Raw genomic sequence first — 27,101 nt, forward strand, 5'->3', positions numbered from 1 at the left:
AGCTCAGGGGAAAGATACTGAACCTCAACTGTTAATGTCATGCCTGTTTGATAACTTTCTCATCTAAATTACTACATAGGATTTCAAGTTTTTAAAGAGCAACATCCCACCCTCACAGCCTACAAGCCTATGGCCACCAAGTCCACCCCAGGGACCTGGCCTTCCCTCAGGATGGTCATCCATACACAGGATGTGTCGGGTGTTGAAGACAACAGGACCCTCATGTCACAGTTCTGTCTAGACAGGGTCACTCCAAGACAGCGATGAAAATAGGAATGCAGTTCTTCGGGTTCTTTTTGCTCCCACAAGTTGAAGTTCTTGAAGGACCAATGTCACATTCCACCGAAAAATATGATAACTTGCCAAACAAATGTTCCATTAAAAAAAAACAACTTTCAAAAGCAAATGTGGTTTCTAAATTAAGCAAAACCCCAGCTTCTTCTGGATCTTTAAAATGTCTTTATTATTTTGGAAAATCTTATGGCTTTGGGTGGGGGAGTGTGGGATTTTCCTGACCCCATTTTAGACATGCTTTGGGTTTCTTTTAAAATGATGCCAACTTTCCTTCAAAAAGAAACAAATAATTCTTGTTAATAAAAAGTTTATAAAAGTTGAGAGGGAAGACTGTTCCTCATGTGCTCTGGGTCTTCAGTATCGATTCTAACTTCCTGTTGAGGTCTGTGCAAAAGTATTCAAAAACATTTCGATGATTTTTCTGACTCGGACCAGGCTAGATTTTATTACCAATTCGATTTAGCCAAACTTATACATACATATAAAGTCATCCTCATCTACTCCTCTCAACATCATAAAAATAAATTAGTCTAATTTTTGGAAAGAGATTTTAATCTTCTGCTGATTCACAGATTTGACCTCAATTAAAATACCCTCTTTATAAGCTTGCATTATGAGTCACAAATTTCCTTGGTTTATAAAACCTCTAATGAAGAAGAAAGAGAAGGAAGCAAGTTACAGGAAGCTGAGCCTTTGGCTAATCATTTTTTAAAGAAACGAATGCCTCGGCCTTTTCAGGGACAGACGTCTCTTGAGGTGGTTCCAAAATACTGATCTATGAGTGTAAACTGCCTTTAATTCATGTGCTAAATCAGCCGCAATTACTTAATACCTGCTCTCGATACAGAACGGTGACCAGAGTGTACAGTGAGTTCAAAAGAGTAAAAGGTATTTAAGTCTAACCTCGAGGACTTTCTGGTTAACGAGGAATGATAAGATGCAGAAAAGAGAAAAACCATAAGACACAATCACAAAACAATTAGTCACCAAGCAATATTGCAAACATGGTAAGTCATCATGGCTGGAGTTATAAATGTACCTGATGGTAGGTGAAAGACTTCACTAGGGAGGTGAATCTTCCCAGAACTCTGAAAGATAAAATGAGGAAAAGTCAGAATTATCCTCATTCCTTAGCACACCATGCTTCAGAGGCAGCCATTCTATAACATACCTGGGAACAAAACTCTCTGAATCAGTTCTTACACATCTCAGTATTCACACATAGTCACAAACACTCAGACATAAATTCAGCCTGACTTGCCCCGAGGTGAGAACATATATCCAGGGCCCAGGTTTATGTTTTCCAATTATTATATCTCAATCATGTATGTGTCAGGGACAGGTTAGCTGTCCACTAAACATGGTTAGGTGTGACCTTGAATTTCTGGCCTTTGGTACGTGGGCAGAAGTAAAGTACATCACTCTCAGGTTGGGCCTGTAAAAACTTCCCGTGTGATACTGTACGCTGTCTCTTCCCCTGCGATCTGGCTAGACCCTGATTCCAGGATGGCATCCAAAGCCCCATATTGAATGTGGTCGAACCTCCATCAGCCTGGGTCCCAGAATGTCTGCGTAGAGCAGATAAGCCCCTCACCTCCCCTACACGCATCCTGGCTGATTGGACTTCCCATTTGTTAAGCCACTGAGCTTTGGGTGCTTATCTGTTATAACTGCTGACATAACCTTACCTATATAATGTATTGTATCTGAAAAAAAAGAAAACATTTCATTTTTAAAAGTAAAAAAATAAAACATTTGGATGGCAAGTAAAATCAAAACTCTAAGTGTAAATACGGTTAGAAGAAAACATGGAGCGATACAATTATTTGAGGGGGAAATTTTTTTTTAACTGGGTCAGATCTGTAATACAACTAGCTGTGCCCTCTTGCTCCCTCCCCCCTCCCCGCCCCATGCCCCCAGCAGTGCTGTGGGACCAGAATAGCTTCTGTCTGTGGAGAAGACTAAGACTCTTCATTCACTGAATAAGACTTTGGGGTGTATGATTTCTTACACAGTAACCCCGCTCCTTTTCTTTTTCCTGTGTCATACCTCGTTCCAGTGAAATTTTTCAGGGAAGCAAATATATAAAACAGATCATCTTGGCACTGCTCTGGTTGAACTGGGAGTTGAAAATGCAGCTCCAGCCTTAACAAAACCCCAGAGGCTCTTAGGAGCACAGTTCGAAAGCCACAATTTACATTGATTCAGTCGCAAATATTAGGTACAGTCGCACCAAGCATCCTTAGTTTCCAGAACTTACAATGGCCTTATCATCTACCATGCATTATCTGCATTTTTGGAAATTATTTAAATTTTCAACCTATGTATACTCTTAAGACGATAAACTCTATTTTCCTCTAAAATATTTCTTTACATTTATCTTTCTTCCATTTTTCTCTATCATCAGCCTAGTTCAGGCCCACATTACATGACTCCTTTGCCTCAGTTTCTCCCCACTCTCCAGCACACTTCCTTTTAAGAGTCTATTCTCTGTCCATGGATAAAGAAGATGTGGTACATATATACAATGGAATACTACTCAGCCATTAAAAAGAATGAAATAATGCCATTTGCAGCAACATGGATGGACCTAGAGATTATCATACTAAGTGAAATAAGTCAGACAGAGAAAGACAAATACCATGTAATATCAATTATATATGGATTCTAAAATACGACACAAATCAACATATCTACAAAACAAAAACAGACTCACAGATACAGAGAACAGACTTGTGGTTGCCAAGTGGGGCACAGGTGGAGGGAAGGATTAGGAGTTTGGGATTAGCAGAGGACTCCCCTTATAGGATGGATAAACAATAAGGCCGTACTGGATATCACAGGGAATTATATTCAATATCCTGTGATAAACCATAATGGAAAAGAATATGAAAAAGAATATATAACTGAGTCACTTTGCTGTCCAGCAGAAATTAACACAACATTGTAAATCAACTACACTTCAGTAAAATTAAAAAAAAAAAAAAAAAAAGAGTCTATTCTCTGTCCAGCAGCAGAAATGGCCCTTAAGGAATATGAATCTGAGCAGGTCACTCTTGCTGGAAACCTTCCGATGGCTACCCATCACACTTTGAATAAAAATCCAAAGGCCTTTCAATGGCCCCTAAGACCGCCCGTGACTTGGCCTCAGCTCCACCCTCCCGGCTACTATAGCTGCATCTCCCTGTTCTTCCTCAAATGTGGCAAGGATACTCCCATCCCAGGGCCCTTACACTCACGTTTCCCTAAACCTGCACCTCTCACTTTCCTGATGACTGGCTGGCAGCTTGCTGATGTGTTTCATCCGGGACCAATATCAGATCTGGCCTGTTCAAAGGCTGTCCCCGACCACTTTGTGGTCTTCTTCTCCTTTATGCCCCTACCCAGAGTATATCATTTCCTGACATTAAATCACGCATGGGCTTGTTTCCCCTCACTTAGACTGTAAGCTCTTTGAGGATAGGATTTTGATTTTCTTCATTACTCCATCCCAACACCTAAAACAGTACATAGCACATATCTGTTCCTCAGTAAATAATTCTATAAGGGAATAAATGAACGAATTCCCTCAGAGAGTTTGTAGCACCTAATGATTACTCTTTCCAGCTCAAAACCGTTCAGGCCCCAGCACTACTAAGGCACAGCTCCCTTCTGCAGCCTTATTTCCTGTCTCAGAGTCCCCTGGATGTTGACACTCAGGGCAACATGCGTGAATCTCAAAGGCATTATGCTGGATGAAAGAAGCCAAACTAGAAAGGTTTGTATTGTATGATTCCATTTATATGACATTCTCAAAAGGACAAAACTGTAGGACAAAGAACAAGATCTGTGGTTCCAGGAATTATGGCTGGAGGTAGGGGTGTCTATAAAAGAATAGCACGAGGGAGTTTGGGGGGTGGCGGTGATTGATGGAATTGTTCTGTATCCTGATTATGGTGGTGGTCGTGAATCTATGCATGTGCTGAAATTCATAGAATTGTACTCCAAAGGAAAGAAAGTCGAGTTTAGTATAATTTTAAAAACAAAATAAAAAATAAATAAATATGCAAAAAAAAATTTTGGTCCTGTGGACACTAAGATCCAGACAAATTGAGTTTTTGCTTTTCCTACTTCTTGCTCTGACTTTCCTGCCCTCTCCCATCCTCTCCAGTAACCTCTCTTGTAACCTCTCCTGTTTCTATCCCCTCTTTCCTAAGTCTCTCTCTACCAGACTCTCTACATTGAAAGTTTCCTGCCACAAAACTGCCAGATTGATCTTTCTAAAACATGACCTCCTCAGAAACTTCCAATGGCTCCCTTTCACTTATGGCAATGGTTTCCAAGCCTTTCTCCTTTTCTTCAATGAATCTTTGTTCAACTGGAGTCTTTTTCAGGAGCCGAGACCAATTTGGAGATTTCCCTGGTTCACCTAGTTGACAAAGGGTGGGGTGCTAGAGTCCCACTGAAGTGCCTCCCCATGGCTCCTTCTTACACACCACCCCAAATCCCCAACGTTCCTCCACGGAACCCCAAGAGCTACTAGAAGCACAGGATGAGAACCAGGGGCCAATAGAACAAAGTCTAACTTTCTAGAGAGATATTTCTGATCTCTGAGAGATCTTGCTATTTGTCCTAAAGAATTTATGGGACCATTAAAGGGCAGGACACTTGGAAGATTTGGGGTTCAAGCCCCAATCTAGCCACTTACTAGCTGTGTGAAACTTGTTGAACCTCTTTTCCCTTAGATCAAGTTAAGAATAACCTATCTCACAGTGCTCTCGTGATGACATGACATAGTACGTGAATTCTTTTGTAAAGTATAAAGTGCTTTGTAAAATGTATGATAGAGTATTATTATTATGAGAGGCAGTGTAGGTGTGGGCAAAAACTATGGGTTTGGGCCCTTTTACTCTGTTCAAATGCAGGTCCTGTCACTTGCTACCACTGGTGAGTTTCTTATCCTCTCAGAGTCTTTTATCTTGTGTGTAAAATGAAGCAAATATAGCATCACTTCCGGACATCTCCAGAAGAAGAAGAGGGATATCTCCCTCCATAAGTCCCTTTTTAAGCGCATCACTGGCAAAGGGAGTGGTACCAACATAGGGAAGGATGTTCAAACAGATGGTGCCCACGCCAGGAGAAAAGAAGGGAAAGTGACTTTCGTATTGTCATTCAACAGTCTCAGCTTCAATTTCTACCTTTGGAGTCCTGTTGCTAAGCCAGACTTCTCAATGTAATAAAATATTCCTCCATTCTATAAAGATTTTCTGTCTATAGTGCCAACAGTCTACAGTGTGCAATATTTTCAGTGAATTCTTTTAATTGAAAATAAATTGTATTCTTTGGTTCTTCTCACTGACATATTTAATTATATCCTCATGATTTGTCTTATAGAAACCAGCCAGTCTTTCAATGGGTTAAACAGAGATTAATAGAAACAAATGTTTTCTATGGAGAGAAAAATGACATTAATAAGTAGGAAGAAGGAAGTAGAATTTTCCACAAAGGTAAAATGCCAACGTTTGTGCAAGAGTAAATAGGATTATCCTGTCTTGGTGCATGGCAGAAAACACAATTAGATCATAAAATCATAGCGCTAAAAACAAATTTATGGCTTATATACAAAACATTAAGTAACAGAATAATAGAATGCCTAGCTAAAAATCACATAATTAATTAGTAACATAACTGGGACTGGAATTCAGATTCCTTGCCCACATTACCAACTCTGAACAAGAACCCCCCTCAATAAAGGAAGGTAGCTGATGGGTCTCCTGTAAGATCATCATTATTAGGGTTTCAGCAGTTCAAATAACATTCCATTTGGGAACTAATGAGAAACGAAACAAAAATATAGAATTAAGGTATAAGCTTACAGATTAATATAAAATTGTGCTTCGTTTAATTTTAAACAACTTATCAGTAATGCTATCAAAGACCAGGCAAGAATTGGAAGAGTTTATTTGAACAGATTTTGGATTTCACCAAGATAGCAAAACAACTTTTATATCATCCCTTTGGTTGAAAGAATAAGCCAGTTCATTCTTGTTAAATCACTTCCATCTGGTCACAAGAATAATTTCCCTTCAAAATAACTACCCACTGGTTTTCAGCTGGTTGGTGGCCTGAAACATGAGAGGCTTTCTTTTCATTACTGGATTTGCTGATGTTCAGCTCTCTACACCAAAGTTCTTAGAGATTTCCTTTCTCAGTGTGGTGCTCAGCCTACTATAAAATTCCATGAATTCATAAGTGCCCAAACGATACAAAATGTATGATACAGAAAAACAATCCCCATTCCCACCTACTCCCATTCTACGTGAGTATTTTAAAACATGTAATTGACCTTTAGCTTTATTTCTTCTTCTGCTGAGATTTCAACATATTAATAACTCACAATGTGGCTGATCATCCACATAATCTTATGGCTCAAATTTCCATTGACAGTAAGTATATTTACTCATTTTTAAAAGGAACTTAAGTAAATGGTTCCAAATTATGGGAAAGGCATAGTAACTTCAAATAAAAGCCATAACTTGACTTTTGGAGTCCAACAGATCAGAGTTTAAATTTTGTCTCTGCCATTGACTAGTTCAGTGGCCTTGTGCCCAGTGACTTGAAATCACTGAGACTTGGTGCTCCTGTATGAATAATGGAATAAAAATATTTGCCTCTGGGAGTTTTATGAAGATATCATGCCACATTATGAGTAAAGCACTTAATACTGTGCCTGGAATATAGTGCTCCATAAATGGTATCTATTCTGTTATAAGGTATCTATAATGTGCTTGCTATTCACTGATTGCCAATAATTATTATAAAAATTAAGAATATATGTAAAAGAAATTTTTTGAATTTTGCTTCTTGCTTTATACTTTAAACAGCTCTTTCTGATTTTTAAGATCTTTAAAATATTTTAAGAGTTCTAAATAGGAGAACATTCCTAATACTTTTTCATCTCTTTTTATTTTAAAACAAAAACTAACACAAACACACACGCACAAAAAGCCTTGTAATGATAAGATTAAGGATGACTCATTCTATGTGCACATGTGAAATCTTCTCCTTCTTTTAAGGACCCCTGGAAGAAATCAAGCTAGACAATAGAGGAATCATATTAAGTGAAGTTTGAGATGGGAAGAAAAAATACAGTATGATGTATCTCTTCTTCACCTCAAAAACAAAATCATAAAAATAAACCAAATCATGGCTTTCACCAACTGTGAAATAGAAAGAAAGAAAACTGAAAGAAAAGGAGAAAAATAAGAGCAGGTATTCTTAACTGTTTTTGTGCCATGAACTTCTCCAGGTAAAGCATCTAAATTTTTGATGTAATGATGAAACAATAATTCAAGATAGTTGAAGTAACCGTAACATAATATGAAAAGACTTGTGATTTTTGCAGTTGACGGAAGTACAGGTACTGTTAATATTGCTGAGGTTTATGGCCCATATTCAATATTAAAGGAAATACTACATTTCAATTAGAGATTAATGAAAATAAAGACGAAATTTTTTCTCACCCAAGCTTACAGACCACCTCAGTTCTATCTGCTGAACCCCTTGGACCCCAGTTGCAGAATTTCTGCATTGGAGATATACCAAGCCCAATTTGTATCTTCCTAAATATAAGATAGAATTGGAATATTAGTTCCTTTAAATTTTCTGAATCATGGTAAAAATTAACTTGCTGTGTTACAATTAGCAAAATAAGGAAACAAGTACAGTTTTGCTTCTTTCCTTCAAGCAAAGTTTAAGTGAAATGACAAGCAATTATTTTTATTTTGTTACAAAGTTTTTTCTAGGGTGACTTTTCTACATTGTTAACAAAATTCTTTCTTTTTTCCACTTTTCCTGAATTTTATTTTCAAATTCACCTATTTTGATATACTTCTATGATAAACCACTGTAACATTGGGTCACAAACATTACATGTATACAGAAAATTTCAGCCAAGAAAGGAATGAGGACACAGTTTTGTTGTCATTGACCTTACTGTGTTTTACCAAATCCTTGCTCCAGCATAATGATTTTAAAGTTGAAACCACAAGAATGTGTGCAGTCAACAATTAAAATTATACTCTGCCAGTTTTTCTTGCTGAAATCGCCATACTTAATAGTACAGAAGAAAAATCCAGCCACTTTACCGTGCTAAGGGATCTCCCCCTTGTGCCTAAACTTTGTATTGAACTCAAGCAGGATTGAAAGTCATCGGCATGACATATATTATGAATTATTTTTTTCTTAGTACAAAAAGTGGGATCTTAGTTCCCCGACCAGGGATCGAACCCGCGCCCCCTGCAGTGGCAGTGCAGCATCTTAACCACTGGACTGCCAGGGAAGTCCCTGAATTTTTTTTTTAAAGTAAGGCAAAAAGTGACTTTCCTTCTCATATAAAGCAATTACTCAATGCTGAGAGTTTGGGGCTAAAAGCCTAATACAAGCATTATTCTAGGACTAGAATAAGTGGGTGGCTTCAAATAATTGTCCGTTACTGAAGACTCACAAAGCTTAATGGGTACTAGTTGTCTGAAGATGTTCATATCAGCTTCTTTTATAATAGCAAAGATTCTGAACAATCTACATAGCAAAACAAAATACGATCTAGCTATATGATGAAATGTTTGCAGCCATGAAAAGTCACATTTTTGAAGAATTAACAAATGGGAAACTGAGCACAATATAATACTGAAGGGATAAAGCAGTATTCAAAGATGCATACATTTATGGAAAACTCCCAATTATATACCATGTATTTCTTTATTCATTTAACAAGCACCAACTGGTCTAACTGATCAGATTTCAAGTAGACCCATTTCATCCTTCAGACTTCAATTTAAATAGCATCACAACAGGGGGTTAAGAAAATTATTTCAAATGCTAAAATTTGTCACCTACCAATCAGTCATTCATTAAACACCTACTCTGTGCTCTACATTGTGTGGGGAGCAAACACACAGAAGTCAGTGGCTGCCCCCAAGAAATGTACAACTTATGGGAATCAACATTTTAGAAGTGTCTTCCCTAAGAACTGGTTTTCCTTTCTCCAAAATTCTGGAAGGTCTGAGAGCGAGGTGAATGTTAAATAAACTGAAAGGGGGAAATGTGACCCACCAAAGAAAAGCAGGAAGGTAGGAGAACCAGGTGAACAGTGGCCCCTGATTGGATGGCTCAGAGTACACTAACTCCACACCCAACAGTATCTGTAGTTTACAAATGAAGGGAAAAGATCAGGGTTCGTGGAATACTCAGGTGGCCGCTAGGGGATGCCAGAATGCTGATATCTTTCAGTGTGACGCCTGTTTCCCTAGGGGAATCTGGGTTTGCGATTGAATGTAGTTCAAGTTGACCAGAAATAACTTCTCCTCTTCCAGTAAGATTGTGAGAATGTGACTTAGGTCACGGAGTTAACAGGAGACCAGGGATTAGCAATCAAGTATTTATGAGTCCCAGATCATTATTAAGTCCCAGGTCATACTGTTATCCAAGGGGGAAAAAAAATCTTCCATCCCTCCAGCCGGAACTAATTATAGCAAACTAGACAAAAATTACAAAAGTAAAATGACAACAACAAAACCAATTAACCAAACTAAAACTTCAGAAGCTGGAAAACCACTTGAGAATTTTTTTTTTTAATTTAAATAGTACAAACCTGGCTTTTTTGTTTGTTTTTTTGTCTTAAAAATGTAAAAAATATGTCTAGGCATGGAGAAAGAAATACATCCAAATCTTAACAGGAGTATTGGAGGTGGTGGAATAACATCCTTATTATTTTTCTCATTTTTTCCCTCTGCTTTATTCATTTTCTGTAATGTCAAGATATTGTTTATCGCATACCATAAATGTCAGACACTGCATTAGCACTTTATCAAGGTAGTAAGACACGCATGTGTAGAAGTGTTCAGAGTCTCCTCGACTCCCCACACCCAGTCCAGGGAAATAGGAGAGTAGAGGGGAGAAAGTTTTGTGGAGTTAGAGGCTCCAGAACAAGGCTCAGTGAGGGCTTGGGCAGAGGGAGCTGTTAGGAAAATGGGTGGGAGAGGAAATTTTAATAATTCTAACTCTGAACTGTGTTTTCAATTCACCCTAGGGTTTTCTTAAAATCTAAGAAAATGGTTTGAATTACGTTGGTATTACCTTTTGCAGTGGGAATTTCTTTTATAGAAACATGACCTTGAGGTTGAACAACATGGGTTCTAGCTATTAAAAAGTTCAAAAGCATTACTGCATTTTGTCAAACACCAAAATGCCACCTTGAATTACAGAAAAAAGCTGGGTCATCTCAAGAAATCTTGTTCATTTGCTGTTTAATCAAAAAGTAACATAAATCAATGGAGTATAAACCGCCATCCTCCACCTAATTATTTACCTCCCCTTCCTCCACATTTTCATCATAATATACCTAAGATACTGGATCTATGTCTTGCTATAAAAAAGTGTTGCATGAAATTTATAGGCTGCTTTACCCAGGAGTTTCTTCAGACCTAAGCAAGTATGGTATTGTTAGCAGTTGAAACAACTGAAGATGATATTTTAGGAAAGTTTCCCAAGATCCCTCAGCTCTTCAGTGGAAAATCCACCCCCAGCTGACTCCAGAGCCCCAGCTTCCCTCATCATGCTGCTTTGTACCTACACCAAACATAATATATAGGCCAAATTTGCTGGGGTAGGAACAGGTGGGGAAGCAGGAGAAGGCGACAGGCAGAGCCCTGTCCATTGGGTGTCTCGGGCCCTCATTTCAGAGGCCCTTAGGTGATGTTACGAAGCAGTTCAAAAACCAGTGTTTCGCGACAAAAGAGAAACAAAAAACATAAAGAAGACTTCATGAAAATGTAAAACTTTTGTGCTGCAAACAAAAAGACACCCCACAGAATGGGAGAAAATATTTGCAAATTATATATCTGATGAGACTTGTACGCAAAAGATATAAGAACTCTTACAATAAAAAATAAGTAAAAATAAACTCTTGGGACTTCCCTGGCAGTCCAGTGGTTAAGACTCTGCGCTTCCACCACAGGGGGCAAGGGTTTGATTCCCTGGTCGGGGAACTAAGATCCCGCATGACGCGTGGCAACATGGCCAAAAATAAAAATAACATAATTTTAAAAATTAAAACTCTTACAATAAAAGATAATCTAATTTTTAAATGGAAAAAAGAATTGAAGACATTTCTCCAAAAATATACAAATGACCGATAAACACATGAAAGCATGTTCAACATCATCAGGGAAATACAAATTGAAACCACAATGAGATACTGCTTCTCACCCAGTAGCATGGCTATAATGAAAAACACAGACAATAACAAGTGCTGACAAGGATGGAGAATTGGAGCCCTCATGAGGAATGTAAAACACTGCAAACACTTTGGGAGTCTGGCAGTTGCTCAAAATGTTAAACGTAACTGCCACAGGATCTAGCACTTTTACACCTAGGTACATACCCAAGAGAACTGAAAACACACATACGTACAATCACGTGCACACGAATGTCCATAGCAGCATTATTCATAATAGTCAAAAAGTGGAAACATACCAAGTGTCCATTCACTGATGAACGGATAAATATGGTAGACCCATATGTGGTATATCCATACAATGGAGTATTATTCAGCCAAAAAAAAAAAAAGGAATGAAGTACTGATACAGCTTACAACTGATGAACCTTAAAAAGAAGCCAGTCACAAAAGACTACATATTTTATATTCTATTTATATATGAAACATCCGGAACAGGTAAATCCATAAGCAGATTATTAGTCGCCAGGTGCTGAGGAGAGGGGGCTGGGGAGTGACTGCCAATGGGTGGTGCAGGGTTTCTTTTAGAGAGGGTAAAATTTTCTGAAATCAGACTGTGGTCATGGGGGCACAACTCTGTGAACATACTGTACTAAAATACTGTACACTTTAAATGGATGAACTGTGTGTGAATTTTATCTCAAGAATGCTGGTTAAGGGCTTCCCTCGTGGCGCAGTAGTTGAGAATCCGCCTGCCAATGCAGGGGATACGGGTTCGAGCCCTGGTCTGGGAAGATCCCACATGCCGCAGAGCAACTAAGCCTGTGCGCCACAACTACTGAGGCTGCGCTCTAGAGCCCGCGAGCCACAACTACTGAGCCCACGTGCCACAAGTACTGAAGCCCACGTGCCTAGAGCCCGTGCTCCACAACGAGAAGCCATGGCAATGAGAAGCCCGCGCACCACAAGCAAGAGTAGCCCCCGCTTGCCGCAACTAGAGAAAGCCTGCCGTGCAGCAACGAAGACCCAAAAGCAGCCGAAAATAAATAAATAGATAAAAAATAAAAATTATAAAAAAAAAAATCAACTGGTGAAACTCCAGGAGGCCCCTCCCTCCTGCTAAATAAGCATTTTTTTAAATGCCGTCTTGACTTCCTCTTCCATGGTGCCATCTTCTTGCTTGCTCTAGTTTGTTTCCTTGCTCTCTTTCTTGTAGGAGGGGGTGAACTACTTCCTCATAATCTCATGTTCTTAATAAAACATGAACATAGAAAAAAATCCCATGTTTTGGAAAAAAGTAATGTATTATACCATAGCTCATGCTGTGGCTATGAAGTCAATACAAATATACAATTGTGTTCTAATTTATGGCAAGTGTCTACAAGTAATTCTCATGTGCTCAGTATTTTAGTAACAATGTTTAAAACAGGAACACATGTAGATAAGGAAATGAGTAAATTCAAAATGTGCAGCTTTATATAAACATTTTACCAAAAAAATTTTAAGCACTTAGCAAGGGCACAGACTATCACTTCGTTTAAGTGACATAATTTAACAACTGCTTGGACAACATCTATAATATACATTATGAGTTTCTTCATCATAAAGACCTCATTTTTAATCTTCCCTTCTTGACCTTCCCCCACTGGAAGATAAAACCAGTGAGATTTTCAGTACAATTTACAATTCATTTTATTATTCTGGTGAAAGAAAACATTCCCAGGTTTATTTCCAATTTCAGTTTCAAAAAAACTGACCTGAAACTTAGTCTTTAATAGCTGTGATCACCAATAAATGTGTAAGATTATAAAAGGTGAATTAACTCATGGGTAGTACAAAGTCAATGCAGAAGAATCTTTCCTACCTAAAGCATTTTTTTTAAACTGTAGAGCAATCCCATTCATTTAAAACACTTATGTGTTAAAATAATATATTTCAGTTGATTATGGACATCACAAATAGAATGTAAAAGATGTTACATTTCTTCAAGTACTATTTGTTTCATTCTGTTCAATTTTGTGTTTCCTACCATCCATTCTACAGGTCAATCAAAATACAAATGCGTGCAAATAATACAGGTTATTGAAATGAAATAAAATTCAAGGAGAACAAAATTAAGAATTAACTTATGAGGTAAGTTTTACTTTCGTGTGTTCAGATATCACAGTTGTTAAGAAATGCTTCTCTTTACAAAGCATATTTAACATGTAAATATATTATATCTTCACTGAGCCCTTATCTCTAGAGCCCAAAATCAAGTTGAGTAAAATTCCATGCCTCCTAGAATATTAAATACCATGCAGCACAGTATTTTTTAAAATGTTAACTTTTAAAGCAGAATTCACTTATATTTCTGTCCAATGAAAAATAAGTTCATTAAAACCATTTGAAATGATGCATTTAACTTGAAATAAGTTACAAAAATTCCAACATAAATGTAACTATCTGTAACCAGTGTAATCCACCTATCCCCAAAACAATGTAGTGGGGGCAAAACGTTCAAAGGAGAAAGCATCAGAATGTGTGTAAAAGAGCACTGAGAAGCCAAGCTTCCCAGAGCTTTTCTGGGGATGAAGAGTGACTGTCACATCTTTCTACCCAACTGAGAGTTCCTACACCAAGTCAAAGTGGACCATCAAACTGAAATATTCCATATTTCCCAATGGTCAACCAGTTGGGCACAGAAGCTGTGAGCTGTTCACCTTGCCCAGGCTGCAGACCAACCTGAACTTCAGCTTTTAATGTTCTTATACTGCAGAGAGGTGCAGGGTGGAAGCCATTCAAAGCTTCATGAAATGGAACGGTAAATTCCCATCTTCTGTCCCCCGTCAACTTCCTGTAATTCAAATCACCCTTAAATAAAATTAAATGTGCCTTTTGTAGTGTAGCATATAAGTCAGGAGCGACTTGAGGCATTGCACTGAATTCATGAGGCAGAGTCCAAAAGATGTGATCGAGGTAAACCCATCTGCCCATTTTAATATGGTTTTCCCAGTCAACCCCACATTTGGACACCCACTTATGATTAGAATGTTTTAGTTGTTCGATTACCCAGTTAGAATCATGTAGAGTAGTATCAGAAACAAACCATGGAATCGTTTTCCCATAAAAATGGATCTCAGTAGCCAGTTTAGAGGACAACAGGAAGTCAGCTAATACTAAATCTGTAACAAGTTCAAACCCAGAATTATCCAGAACAATATCCACTCGAGTAATAGATGCTTTTTCTCTTTTTTTTTTGCAATTGCTAAGCAATGACCAAAGATGTTCCATGTCATTCACTAAAATGAAAGGTTTTAGGTCTTCCAAAGAATTTATTAAATTGGTCTTCTGAGAAATAGTTTTCCCACCTGATAGAGACAGATCACACTTATTTCCCCACAGTGAAATCTGAAAAAGAAAAAGCACAAAACATTTACCCTTCTTTTGAATAACCAACAAAAACTCTATTACGTAGGATGTAATGGGAGGTGGGGTTGCTAAAAGTATTCATAAAATTCATTTCTGCAAAACTCTTAATATAAAATGTCCATCCAATCTACATTATCTCTAAGTATACTGTATAAAAAAGGTAAAACAATGAAACTTTAGCCAGTACGCAATGAACTTAAGAAAAAAAACAGTTTGAATGATTTTAGCACTCACATTGTTTAATCAGAGTGAAAGTTTTTGCATCTTGCAGATATTATTAGAACATGATCAGATGCTGTAAAATGAGGCTACAAAGTTTACTTTATAATCCAGAGTCAAGAGAAAATAAAAATTCCCCCATCCTTAGGACCTGGCAACTTTTCTGGGATTTAGTTCTCTCACTTGTAAAATAAAGAAATTGAACACGGTGATAACTAAAGATTCTGCCAACTCTAATAATCTATTATTCCACTTTGAAATACTCAAGTTTATTTTGTAGGAAATGGTATGTAGCCCCATTTTTTTAAGCTCTAACTAAAATTACATGTTTAGAACTGTAGGCTCTAGAATCAGACAGACCTGGGTTCAAATCCTAGCATCTCCAATAAACCACCACCGGTAAATTAAGCTCTAAGGCTCAAATTCCACAACTGAAAAATGAGATAATAATAGCACTTAGCTCGTAGAGTTATTCTGAGTATCTGACATAATGCATGTAAGTAATGTACCCAAAAGCTGGCATACAGAAGTATTCAATAAATATTAGCCCAAACAGGCTCTAGTATTCTCTGATTCAAAATAAGAGGAAAGTGCATGTTCCAACCAAGAATATTATTTTAAAAAGAAAGATAACTCAAGTGTCCAAATTTGATGAAGAAACATACAACGGCACACATGACGGCACTCTCCAGCTGAGGTCAGGGTCTCTGTTGGCCTACGGCACATTTCCTTCAGATCGTCTTCCAGTTCGTAATTCTGTATTTATTTGTGCCATTATTTGTTTATATTCCTTCAGGATTACAAGTTCAATGACAACAAGGACTAGTCTGCTTTCCTCACCACCACATGCCCGGCATCTAGAACAGTGTTTGATGAAGTTGACACTGAAATATTTGTGTGAACAGTGGTGGAGTGCTGTGGCTTTTAAAAAGATCAATAATTCCCTAGAAACTAAGACACCTTCAGGCTTCCTGTAGGAAGGTAACCTGCTGGTCATCGTGAGCACTAATGGGGACAACTTTGGCTTCCTTTACGTGGGAGAAGAGTGGCAGTTTGGGGTAGCTGGCTGAACTAGATGACAGAAGATAGATCAGTACGCTTTCTTCTTCACAATTTATTATACTTACGGGACAAAGAACATATTCAAAGAAGATTATTTCCCAAAAGAATGGGCTGGCTAGGGGCAGGGAGTGACATGCTGATTTTTTCTTTTCTTTTCTAATTCTAAGCTAAGTATAATAGTGAGAGGGGGAAATAATACTTCCGTTTATTAGTTAACAGAACCATGACCACTTTTCTTCCAAACTCAAAATATGCCTTTCCTGCTTCACCATTCAGCTTACTTTGCTCGCCCTCAAAGTTTCATCAGGACTTTATCACATCCCACAACTATCAGCACGTTCTGTAGCCTCTACTTTCAAAGTATATCCAGAATCTGGTGACATTTACCATCTCCGATGCTACCAACTTGGTCCAGTCTGCCCTCACCTGAGTCACTGTAGTAACAAATCTCCCATTTCCACCCTCGTGCCTTCGGTCTGTCCTCAGAAGTAATCCTTGAAATAAGTCATTTAATGTTACTCCTCTGGGCTTCCCTGGTGGTGCAGTGATTGAGAATCCGCCTGCCAATGCAGGGGACACGGGTTCGAGCCCTGGTCCAGGAAGATCCTACATGCTGCACAGCAACTAAGCCCGTGCGCCACAACTACCGAGGCTGCGCTCTAGAGCCCGCGAGCCACAACTATTGAGCCTGCATGCCACAACTACTGAAGCCCACGCGCCTAGAGCCTGTGCTCCGCAACAGAAGAAGCCACCGCAGTGAGAAGCCCGCGCACCGCAAGGAAGAGTAGTCCCTGCTCGCTGCAACTAGAGAAAGCCCGATCGCAGCAAGGAAGACCCAACGGAGCCAAAAGCAAATAAATAAAATAAATAAATTTATTTTAAAAAGTTACTCTTCTGAGCAAAACCCTCTAACAGCTTCCCGCTTCATTGTGAGCAAAATCCAAAGTCCTCGCCTTTGCTCCGGAGGCGCGGCTGGTTTCCTGCAGGCCCTCACCTCTGCTCCCCATTCCCTGAGGCCTCCCCGGCAGGGTCTCCCACACACCTGGCAGGCTCCCCCCTCAGGGCTCCGCAGGAAGCCCCACCCAGACGTGAGGGGACCCCCTCCTTCACCTGCCTCGGGTCCCGCCCCCCTCCTTAGCAGGCCCTTCCCTGGGGGCCGGGCTTAAAACTGCAGCTCCGCACCCCTCCCCCACCACTCCAGGTCCCCCCTTCCCGCTCTATTTCTCTTGCGAGCACTTTCAAACATCTCTTTCTGGAAATGTTTCGAACGTCTTCCGGGAAGTAAGGGCTGGGGAAACTGCTGTGTAAAACCACATACTTTCAAATAGTTCTGATTATAATGATATATTTTAAATTTTAGTATGTTTTGAATGAGAATTCAAAACTAAAGACAAGATAGATGAAGAAATGTAATAAAACCATATGAAACCATGGGCCACCCGACTGTTTCCACCGGCTGATGACAACTGCACAACAGCTGTGCTCCACTCTGCCCAACACTTACAGGAACGAAGCTAGTTTAATTCTCAGGTCAAATCATGAGGCGCATAGGATCACCCTCACTTAACCGATGAGGAAACTGACACTCAGAAACATTAAGTACCTTGCTTCAGGTCCAACCACAAGTAAGTGACATGGCCAATATTCAAAGCCAAGTCAGGCTGGGCCGATCAGATGACTGTGAACTTCAGTATCTCTCAAGAATGACAGAGCTATGAAGCCAGATGACTCCTGTGCCACTAAAACCTCCAGTGGGAGTAGAAGAAATTTCAAAACCCCTTTTCAGAGATTAAATGGATTTTCATCTCTCGAATAGATAATTATTAAAATGATAAAAAATGATCACTGATAACTTAAATGACAATATGTAAACATGTTTTGCTGTTAAACGTGTACCAGTTTATTTTTCAACTATTTAAATAAACAAACTGAGGAGATGAATTATTACATTTACCTGAAGAACTTTAAAAAACTCATTCTTCAGCTGATTTTCATCTAGTTCTTCAATAGTTTTCATCAACTCTTGCAGGTGAGTACATAAAGCAATGATAGATTCCTGAGACTCAAAGAAATTTTGGTCTTTTAATTCTTTAAATATATCAAAGTCATCGATTGGTGGACTAAAGTAGGAAAAAAGCATAAGTGAAACATTTATATAACTCTGTACTTTTTTTTTTTAACATTTGGGTAATTGCAGTTTATTAAAGGAAAGAGAATAGTAGCATCCCATCTAAAAACTTACTGGTAATTTTTACTAGGTATAACATAGATCAAGTTACACAAAAATAATAATCAAATTACACAAAATAAATCAAATTAAACAAATTATGCAAAAATAAATCCCCACACTCATTTTAACTAACTGTCAAATGTTCCTTAATCAAATATTTTACTGGAAGCATTAAATAATTATAGGGACTATATCTATAATTACTTACCCAGTGGGTTTTCAGGGCAAAAGGAGAAAAAGAAACAAAATTTCAAGACAATTGCTTTAGTTCAACAAACATTCTTTTGGGTGCTCAGGGTGGCCAGGTTCCAAGTAACAAACATACAGATATAAACAGAATAGTTGAATACAATGTAGTGATTACTAATAGAGTCAAATACAGATTATGGGAACCCAATGACTACTTGAGATAGATCAGACAATATTAATGTAAATTTTATTATAATGACAAATTTTGATCATTTATGTGTAGAGTTTTAATTTTTTAGCAACTTTTACTCCCAAGTTGCCTTTGACCAATGGTGATGTATGTGCCATGGCTACATCTTCACATTGTCCAATGAGAGATCAAATAGTATTAATACTGGCCTAAGAAAAACATAACTCAGAAGACAGAAATACTAACATAAAAGACTTTACAGAATCAAATGTCAACAACATTCAGATCATCTGTTCTTCAAAATTAGCTACTTTTTCCATGGGTCTCCTACCTTAGGGTAAAAAGGCAATGTGGCTGATGCAATGGGATTGATTAAAGTCAAAACCAAAAACATACCAGAATTTACACATCCAAATGATGGTTGCCTCCCTTCTCAGTCAGTCACCTTGGGAAGCTACACCCTTAGTCCAAGAATGTTGCCATTGCTCAAAGCACTTTTGGAATTCCTCTCTGGGGATTTTCTTCAGAACCTGTGGCACATTATTAAACGTCCTGTCAGTGACAGTATACCTTCATCCTTTGGAGTTTAATTTGTTTTTGGAAACAGCCAAAAGTCACTCAGAGCAATTTCAGTAGAATGAGGCATGTAAATCAAATGATAAAGTATTTTTGATCAAAAATGAGGAGTGACTAAAAAATAATGAGACTAATCTTTTTTTGAGGTTTGTAAACTGGCTCTGAAAAAAGTTCCAAAGAATTAAAAGACGTTTTTAGCAATGGCAGCATTGCTGAAGTGAATCAGTCTCTCGAGGTGACTTAAAAGGACAAAAATTATTTGGGTGCGTGGGTTCAACTGCAGGGGTCAGCAGACTGCAGCTTGCAGACCCCCTCTGGCCCACCACCTGTTCTGTATGATCTGCAAGCTCAGAACGGTTTGCACATTCTTGAAGAGTTGAAAAAAATTAAAAAAGAAGATTTTGTGACACATGAAATTCAAATTTCAGGGTCTATAACTGATGTTCTATTGGAACACAGCCATGCTCATTTACATACTGCCTGTGGCTGCTTTGGCACCGCTAGAGCTGAGTAGCTGCAACAAAGACCATGTGTCTTCCAAAGCCTAAAAGATTGACTATTTGGCCCTTCACAGAAAAAGTTTGTGGACCCTTGTTCTAGTGCTTTATTAACAAATCCTTCATTAATTTAAAGTCACAACTCATGTTAAGAATGAGACTTGTTCCTTATATTTAAGAGAGCAAACTCACATAGCTATAAATGATTTCAGATTTTAAAACGTTTGCTATTTTAGAATCTACTATAGCTGTATATGTGTACACAATGACCAAGGGGTTCTCTCCTAGGTATATACGCAACAGAAACACACATGTATGTTCACCAAGAATATGTGTTCGAGTATTTGTAGCAGCACTCTTCATAATAACCCCAAACTGGAAACTACTCAAATATCCATCAACAATAGAACAGGTCAACAGATTGTCATGTATTCATATCATGCAATACTATACAGCAATGAAAACTAATGGTTTACAATGATACGCAACAGTATGGATGAGTCTCACCAATGTAATGCTGAGTAAAAGAAACCAGACACAGAACTACCTCCATAAAATTTCATTTAAATGAAGTTTAAAAACAGGCAAAACTAATGCAGGTCACGATAGTGGTTACCCTTAAGGGGCAGTGATGGTGGTGACTAGAAGTGGATCCAAAGGGGCCTAAATTCTGCCTCTTGATCCAGCCACTGGGGACACAGCTGAACATTTAAGACATGTGCACTGTTCTGCATGTATATCACACTTTAATAAAAGCTTAAAAATGTCTGCCATTTTCTCCGTACTTTCATTTTTCAATATCTGAAGTATATTTACTGAATATATTTAAATTTTACGTATGGCTAAAAGTTTGAATCTTAATTTAGATCTGCAGATTATTCAACCATTTAACTCTAAAAAAAACTAAAATACACATCTTGACAAAGAAAATTAGAAGTATGTTTCAGTGTAAGGGGCAAAATCAACAGAAACATATCTTAAAGCTAACGTGTGCTTTGGGATCCTGCAAAAGTTAGGAAGACCATGCTTTGGTCACTCTGGAGGGGTGACTGACACAGGACAGGAATTCTTCCTGTAAGAGCCCTAACAAATTGGACACTTAAAAACTACTTCAGGGGTAGTGATAAATTAGGAGTATGGGATTAACAGATACAAACTACTATACATAAAATAGATAAGCAACAAGGATTTACTATATAGCACAAAGAACTATATTCAGTATCTTGTAATAACCTATAATGGAAAATAATCTAAAATATATATACACACATATATATTTATCTGAATCACTTTGCTGTACGCCTGAAACTAACACAATATTGTAAATCACTGTACTTCAATTAAAACAAACAAACAACTTCAGTGCTAGTTCTGCTGTAGGACAGCCTTTCTTTGCACTGACCTGACACCTGAGTATGGTACAGTATCAGACAAATCCCCGGACCTTCAAATATCTGCCACAGAGATCACCTTAGGAGAGTTCCACATCCATGGCTGACTAATATTCTCATTCCTGGAACTTAAAGCTGAATTTTGCCTCTACCCCTCTTATCAAGCTATTCCTGGACCTACTACGTACGGGTTGAGCAGCACAGGCTGGGCAGAGTCTCCCTGGGGCCTGGAGAGAAAAACTGATATGCAGGCCTCGTCACAGACAAATTAAATCATCAGGATTTAATGTAACAATTTCCAAATCTGTATGTTTAAAAACAAAACAAAGAACTTTTCCCCAACTGGGTGACAAATGTGCAGCCAGGTCGGTAAGCTCCTGCCTTAGAGTTTCCATTCTCTGAACCTGATCCGCCTCTAAAATCAAACTCAGAAACAGCATTCCTGTCACCTTTCTAACTTCCAAACTCCACTAAGCCTGTTCAGGGTGCTACTCAGCGTTTCAGCACTTCAGCAGCTTTGTCTAATACCTGGATATTTTCCAAAGTTATGAAACCATCACCCAGAACGTCAGACTAACCTTAGTCCTGGAAAGATATCCAAATGTACTACTTGTGTGAGGAGGGCTCTAATCCGATTTACACAGACCAGGCTCAAATACTGGCTGTACCATTTACTAACCATGCAGCCCTGGGCAAGTTACTAATCTCTTTGAGCCTCAGTTTAGAATGGAAATCATAACACCTATACTTCACTGGGCTGCAAAGTAACTAGAACGGAGCTGGTGTTCAATATATGACAGTGCCTAGTGTTTGCTATAGTCTTTTGCTTGGATCTGTGAGCCAGAAAATGTGCTATGTTTTTGGGGTTTTTTGGTTGTTTTTTTTTAACAAATTAGAATTTTTTTTTTTTTAAGATCAAATTTATAGAGAGAATGTTTTGCTTATTTCTTTTTTTTTAATTTTATTTATTTATTTATTTATGGCTGTGTTGGGTCTTCGTTTCTGTGGGAAGGCTTTCTCCAGTTGTGGCAAGCGGGGGCCACTCCTCATCGCGGTGCGCGGGCCTCTCACTATCGCGGCCTCTCTTGCGGTGGAGCACAGGCTCCAGACGCGCAGGCTCAGTAATTGTGGCTCACAGGCCCAGCCGCTCCACGGCATGTGGGATCCTCTGGGACCAGGGCTCGAACCCGTGTCCCCTGCACCGGCAGGCGGACTCCTAACCACTGCGCCACCAGGGAAGCCCTGTGCTATGTTTTTAACATTATATTCTGCTTTTAGAGCACAAGACCTAAAACATACTTATTCAGCAAATACAAAAACTTTTGACTTTAAAATAATTTATAAAGATGAAGACAAAAAAAAGTGAATAGACTCAAATTTACACATGTTCCCCAAAGTCATCTTTTTATTTTAATATTAGTGCTGGTTTAATCAATTGTTTTCAATTATCCTATGCTATGTTTAGGAATAGATACCAAAGGATTCCTCTTATTCAGCAAACCGGTATTTCTGCAACCTGTGAACTAAAAGAATGATCCATATTACACTTTCTTCTGCTCTACAGGTCAGTTCTCCATCAGAATTTTCCTAGGAAAAATTAAATTAGTATAAACAAACCTATAAAAAATTATTTGGGGGACTTCCCTGGTGGTCCAGTGGTAAAGAATTCACCTTCCAATGCAGGGGATGTGGGTTCGATCCCTGGTCAGGGAACTAAGATCCCACATGCCGTGGGGCAACTAAGCCCGCATGCCCCAACTACTAATCTCACCCACTCTGGAGCCCGTGCGCCACAACTAGAGAAGAGAAAACCTGCACACCACAACTAGAGAGGCGTCCGCGCGCCACAACGAAGGTCCTGCGTGCCGCAACTAAGACCCGATGCAGACAAAAAAAATAAACAAATTAATTTTAAAAATTATTTTTTTCCAATCTAGCTGTTAAAAAAAGAGCTAAAAATTATTAAGACAGTGTGTAAAACAATGTAGTGACTCCTTTCACCAAATAATTCTGACATATTATTTATTTTTATAAACAAAACATATGCTTACTTTGTCCTGTCTTGATTTTTTATATAAATAATTATTTCAAATTAACATTTTTTGCTCAATAAGTATATTGTTTTACTCTACAAATAAGTAAGTTTTTATAAGGATTTTTATATCTGAATATCCTATTCAGATATTCAATCTTAGGTCTATTCTGGGCAAGTGGATTATAATTACCAAGAATGTATTACAGCAATAACATTCGCAGAAATATCCAATAGTGCCATTAATATCTGTTGAACTGAATACAGGCTTCTACTGGTTTTTACTTGAAAACTTATCATTTTATAATTTTTTAAAAAGCACAAATTATCTAAAACATTTGTTTTTTGATGGCTATATACTTACCTTTGGATAATTGCTTCATGAATTCTACGATACATGTAGCATTCGACAAACAACCACGGTGAGAGAAACCACCTTGGTTTTCCATTACTCTCATTTAAAAGGCTCTGTTGATATTCTAGGTACTGATTCCATAGGTCAGTATCAACAAACTTCTCAACCAAAGGAACAATTGGTTTATCTGTTTGCAATTCATTCCGTAATTTAGAAAGAAGAGAAATTGCTTTCTTTTCAGCTTCCAGGCCTTTCTGCAGAAATACAGGGGGAAGAAAAAAAAATACACACACACACACACACGTATATATGAATAGTTTACATGTAATTAATTTATATATAATTATTTCATCTATAAATATAAGTATATATGTACACACATATATACATAATTCCTCTAGGGTAGCAAATTTTTATGTATCTAAATTTAAGAAGAAAAAAACTAATACATTTCAAAACTACATTTTATGTCTTTCAAAAACTATTATAAACATTTAAATTTAGAATTCTTAAGTTGAAAAATCAAAGAACAACACAGATCTCATATCAACATTATGTTGCCTTATCTAGCCTGCCTTTTTTTTTTTAAGTTTCACCATATGAACTTATCTCCAGGTGGAATGACCATTACCACAGAGGAAAAACTGCTTATTGTGTTTCTGTTAGAGTTAACCAAAAAAGAATTAATGTTAAAACACAATTCTTACCTCTCCATGTTTCTCGAAAAATTCACTTTTATGTCGATGCAATGTATCAATAGCTTTGGTTAAGATCTGTGGTAATCTGTCCTTAACTGTAAGATATGCAAATGACCTAGAAAAGAGTCATATACACAGTATATTACTTAGGAGCATTAACACTAGAAGGCTGGTCATCTTTCAGTTTCTGGAACACCTCATTTAAATTCAAATTCCTTCTCATACAAGCCCTGTAAAGTAAACCAGCATTGCCCAACTCCTATAGTAACACAGGAAAATCTGAAAACCTCTCTGGTATATCGTAAAAGCTAAGCACTCTTTGTGCCTCGAATTCCAGGCTCTACCCTGGAGTCTACTTAATCTTTCTTATCTTTCTCATTGTATTCCTTTTATTTTCCTTAATCAGAAACTAGTTTAACAATGGGATAGGACAGAAAAAGAGTTATCCTAAAAATCAAACAGGCTTTCCTCCTAGGTCTATTACTTACTAAGTGACTTCTACTTAGAAAGATGAATGAGGCAATGGATGTAAAACTGCCTGAAAGACTTTACTGTGCTAGAAAAATATAATGAAAGATATTTACGAACCTGCTTCTCTTTGTCTATACTCTTAGCCAACTTGATTCTTTTCTAAGGTTTTTCTTGCTGCCTTCTTTACCTGCCTAATAACTCCTTCCATCCTCTCTGCCCCTAAACAAAATTAAGGCATATTACCATCTTGCTCTCCCAACCAGAAAATAAGAGATTTTCGAAAAGTGTCAAAGAATGAAGAAAGCTGGAGAGGAACAAAACTTGAGTATACCTGAATCAAAAATTAAAGATATTCTTGACTTTAGACAAGCAAAAATCAAGGGTTACAGATTATCACTGTATGTTTAATTAGTTTAAGGACATACATGATTCGGTTAGAAAAAAGACTTTAGTACTGTGCAGTTTTTAGATAGAAAGCACAAAACTTAACTGATCAGTTCATGTATATCTTCAGCTCACCAGAGACAAAGTAAAAATGAAGAAAGTTGGAATACTTCTGCCCAAATCTCCTATTCTAACTTTAATGTGGGATCATCACACTTCTAAAAACTCAAAGACCTTATTGCAATTTTAAAAAATAGGGTTATATACCCTGAGTATTTTTTCAAGAGGCTTCCTCAAATGTTAACCATAAAACTCAAAAAAATAGCAAAAAAATAGGAAAAGTGCTTTCTGATTCTGTGGTGTTTTACAGTGAGTAGGTTTTAATATGCATAATAACTGCTCTGATCAGAATTTAACTTTTAACAATTACTACTAATTCCTTGGGAGAAGACAAAGAATATTAAATCACTTGACACTTGAATTTTCCAAGGCAGCAGATACGAAAAGAAGTGACAGTCCTTTGAGATTTTACTTAACTGGAAAATTATTCTATTTTTCCAGCTACTAAATTTCCTCAGAGGCTTCCATCTCTAAGGGTAAGGTCTCAGGTCCAGGACTTGGGTGACAGCAGAGATGCCTAGGACTCAAAATTTAAGGACGCAGACACTCCCTATATTTGCCTGAAGGTGAGTACATGCTTAAATTCTGGGACATTGGCCTCTCTGGCCTCAATCTACTGCCGATACGGTCAATTTCTTCCAAGTGCTCTTGTGTTTTGCCATCTTTTGCAGTAAGGACGTATTTCAAATATAAATTGGGCCTCTCAATTTATACAGACAGATATAATAATGTTATAGAATCTGTAACATGACACCTAAAACGCAAGAAGGTACAGGCACTTTTTTTAGTGGGATTATGAATTGATCTGGTCACCAATAGGAAGAAACACATTTCTCGACAGATCTCAGACCCCTAACTTTTGCAGACAACTTTAATCCCCCCCAAAGTAGGTTTATTAATTAAAATATGATTAAAGCCACGCGCTGCAACACTCTGAAAGGAGGCATACACTCTCAAGACAGTCATGCGTAAGTTAAAAAAAAAAAAAAACCAAAACCAAAAAAAAAAAAAAAAAACAGTATCGAACCACTTGAAAGACGCGTTAACTGATACACATTAATACAAGGCTATCAAAACCCCTGAACCACCATTGTAGAGAGGTGGGGGTAAGCGGAGATTTTCAGTCGGGGTTCGCAGTCCGTTCCCGTGTAGGCAGGGAAGAAGCCACGAATCAGCGCAAGGAAGAAGCTGCAAAGCCGATACGACCCTGGAGGCCGGAGACCGGCCGCCTAGCCCTCGCCTCCCCGCGAGCCGTTAGAAACCGAGGCGCCGTCCCCGGGAAGCGGAGCCCGGACGGCGGGATGGAACTCGCTGGCGGCGGGAAGCAGGCGCCTCCGGCCCGCCGCTGCTTCCCCGCTGGTACCCACAGGTTCCCGACGAGGCCCAGCTCTCCGCAAAAGTGGGGAGGAGGAAAAGGAGAGGAGCGGGGGAGGAAAGCGACACGAACCCTACGTCCCGTGCCGAGAGAGACACCGGAGGCCCCGCCATCACCTTCCGCGCTCCCCACGCCAACGCTCGGGTTTCACACGCCGCAGGAAGGGAGGCGGTGTAGGCGCGGGGGAGGAGCTGAGAAAGGGAGGGATGTGGATTAAAAAAAGGCTTTTGAATGAAGAAACTTTATTTGGTGCCCGTAGAAGAGACAAACAATGGCCGAGGACCCGGAGATCTTCCGGGGACGAAGGCGGGGACATCTGAGGGCGACGAGAGAAGCGGAATAAGGAAGCGGGCGGAAGGCGGAAGCAACCAGGGACCGGGACGTCGCAGGAA

The 27,101-nt window shown here is 38.5% G+C and overlaps 1 protein-coding gene across 2 annotated transcripts; it reads right to left on the reverse strand.

Moving 5' to 3' along the window:
* Nucleotides 1–1,332: 1,332 nt before the first annotated feature.
* On the reverse strand, nt 1,333–26,896 carry ARMT1 (acidic residue methyltransferase 1). 2 transcript variants are annotated; one of them, XM_059941888.1, is made up of 6 exons: nt 26,782–26,896; nt 24,369–24,474; nt 23,671–23,915; nt 18,156–18,321; nt 14,860–14,899; nt 1,333–1,382 (listed from the first exon to the last, which is right to left on the reverse strand). In XM_059941888.1, exons 1-6 carry the CDS (start codon nt 26,820–26,822, stop codon nt 1,357–1,359), a joined length of 624 nt encoding a protein of 207 aa, XP_059797871.1. In that variant the 5' UTR covers nt 26,823–26,896; the 3' UTR covers nt 1,333–1,356. The 2 variants fall into 2 exon arrangements, with proteins under 2 accessions (XP_059797871.1, XP_059797870.1); XM_059941887.1 differs by lacking the exon at nt 1,333–1,382 and having other exon boundaries at nt 12,964–14,899.
* Nucleotides 26,897–27,101: the final 205 nt, after the last annotated feature.

This window comes from Balaenoptera ricei, chromosome 12 (genome assembly GCF_028023285.1).
Source record: "Balaenoptera ricei isolate mBalRic1 chromosome 12, mBalRic1.hap2, whole genome shotgun sequence".
NCBI classification, from domain to species: Eukaryota; Metazoa; Chordata; class Mammalia; order Artiodactyla; family Balaenopteridae; genus Balaenoptera; species Balaenoptera ricei.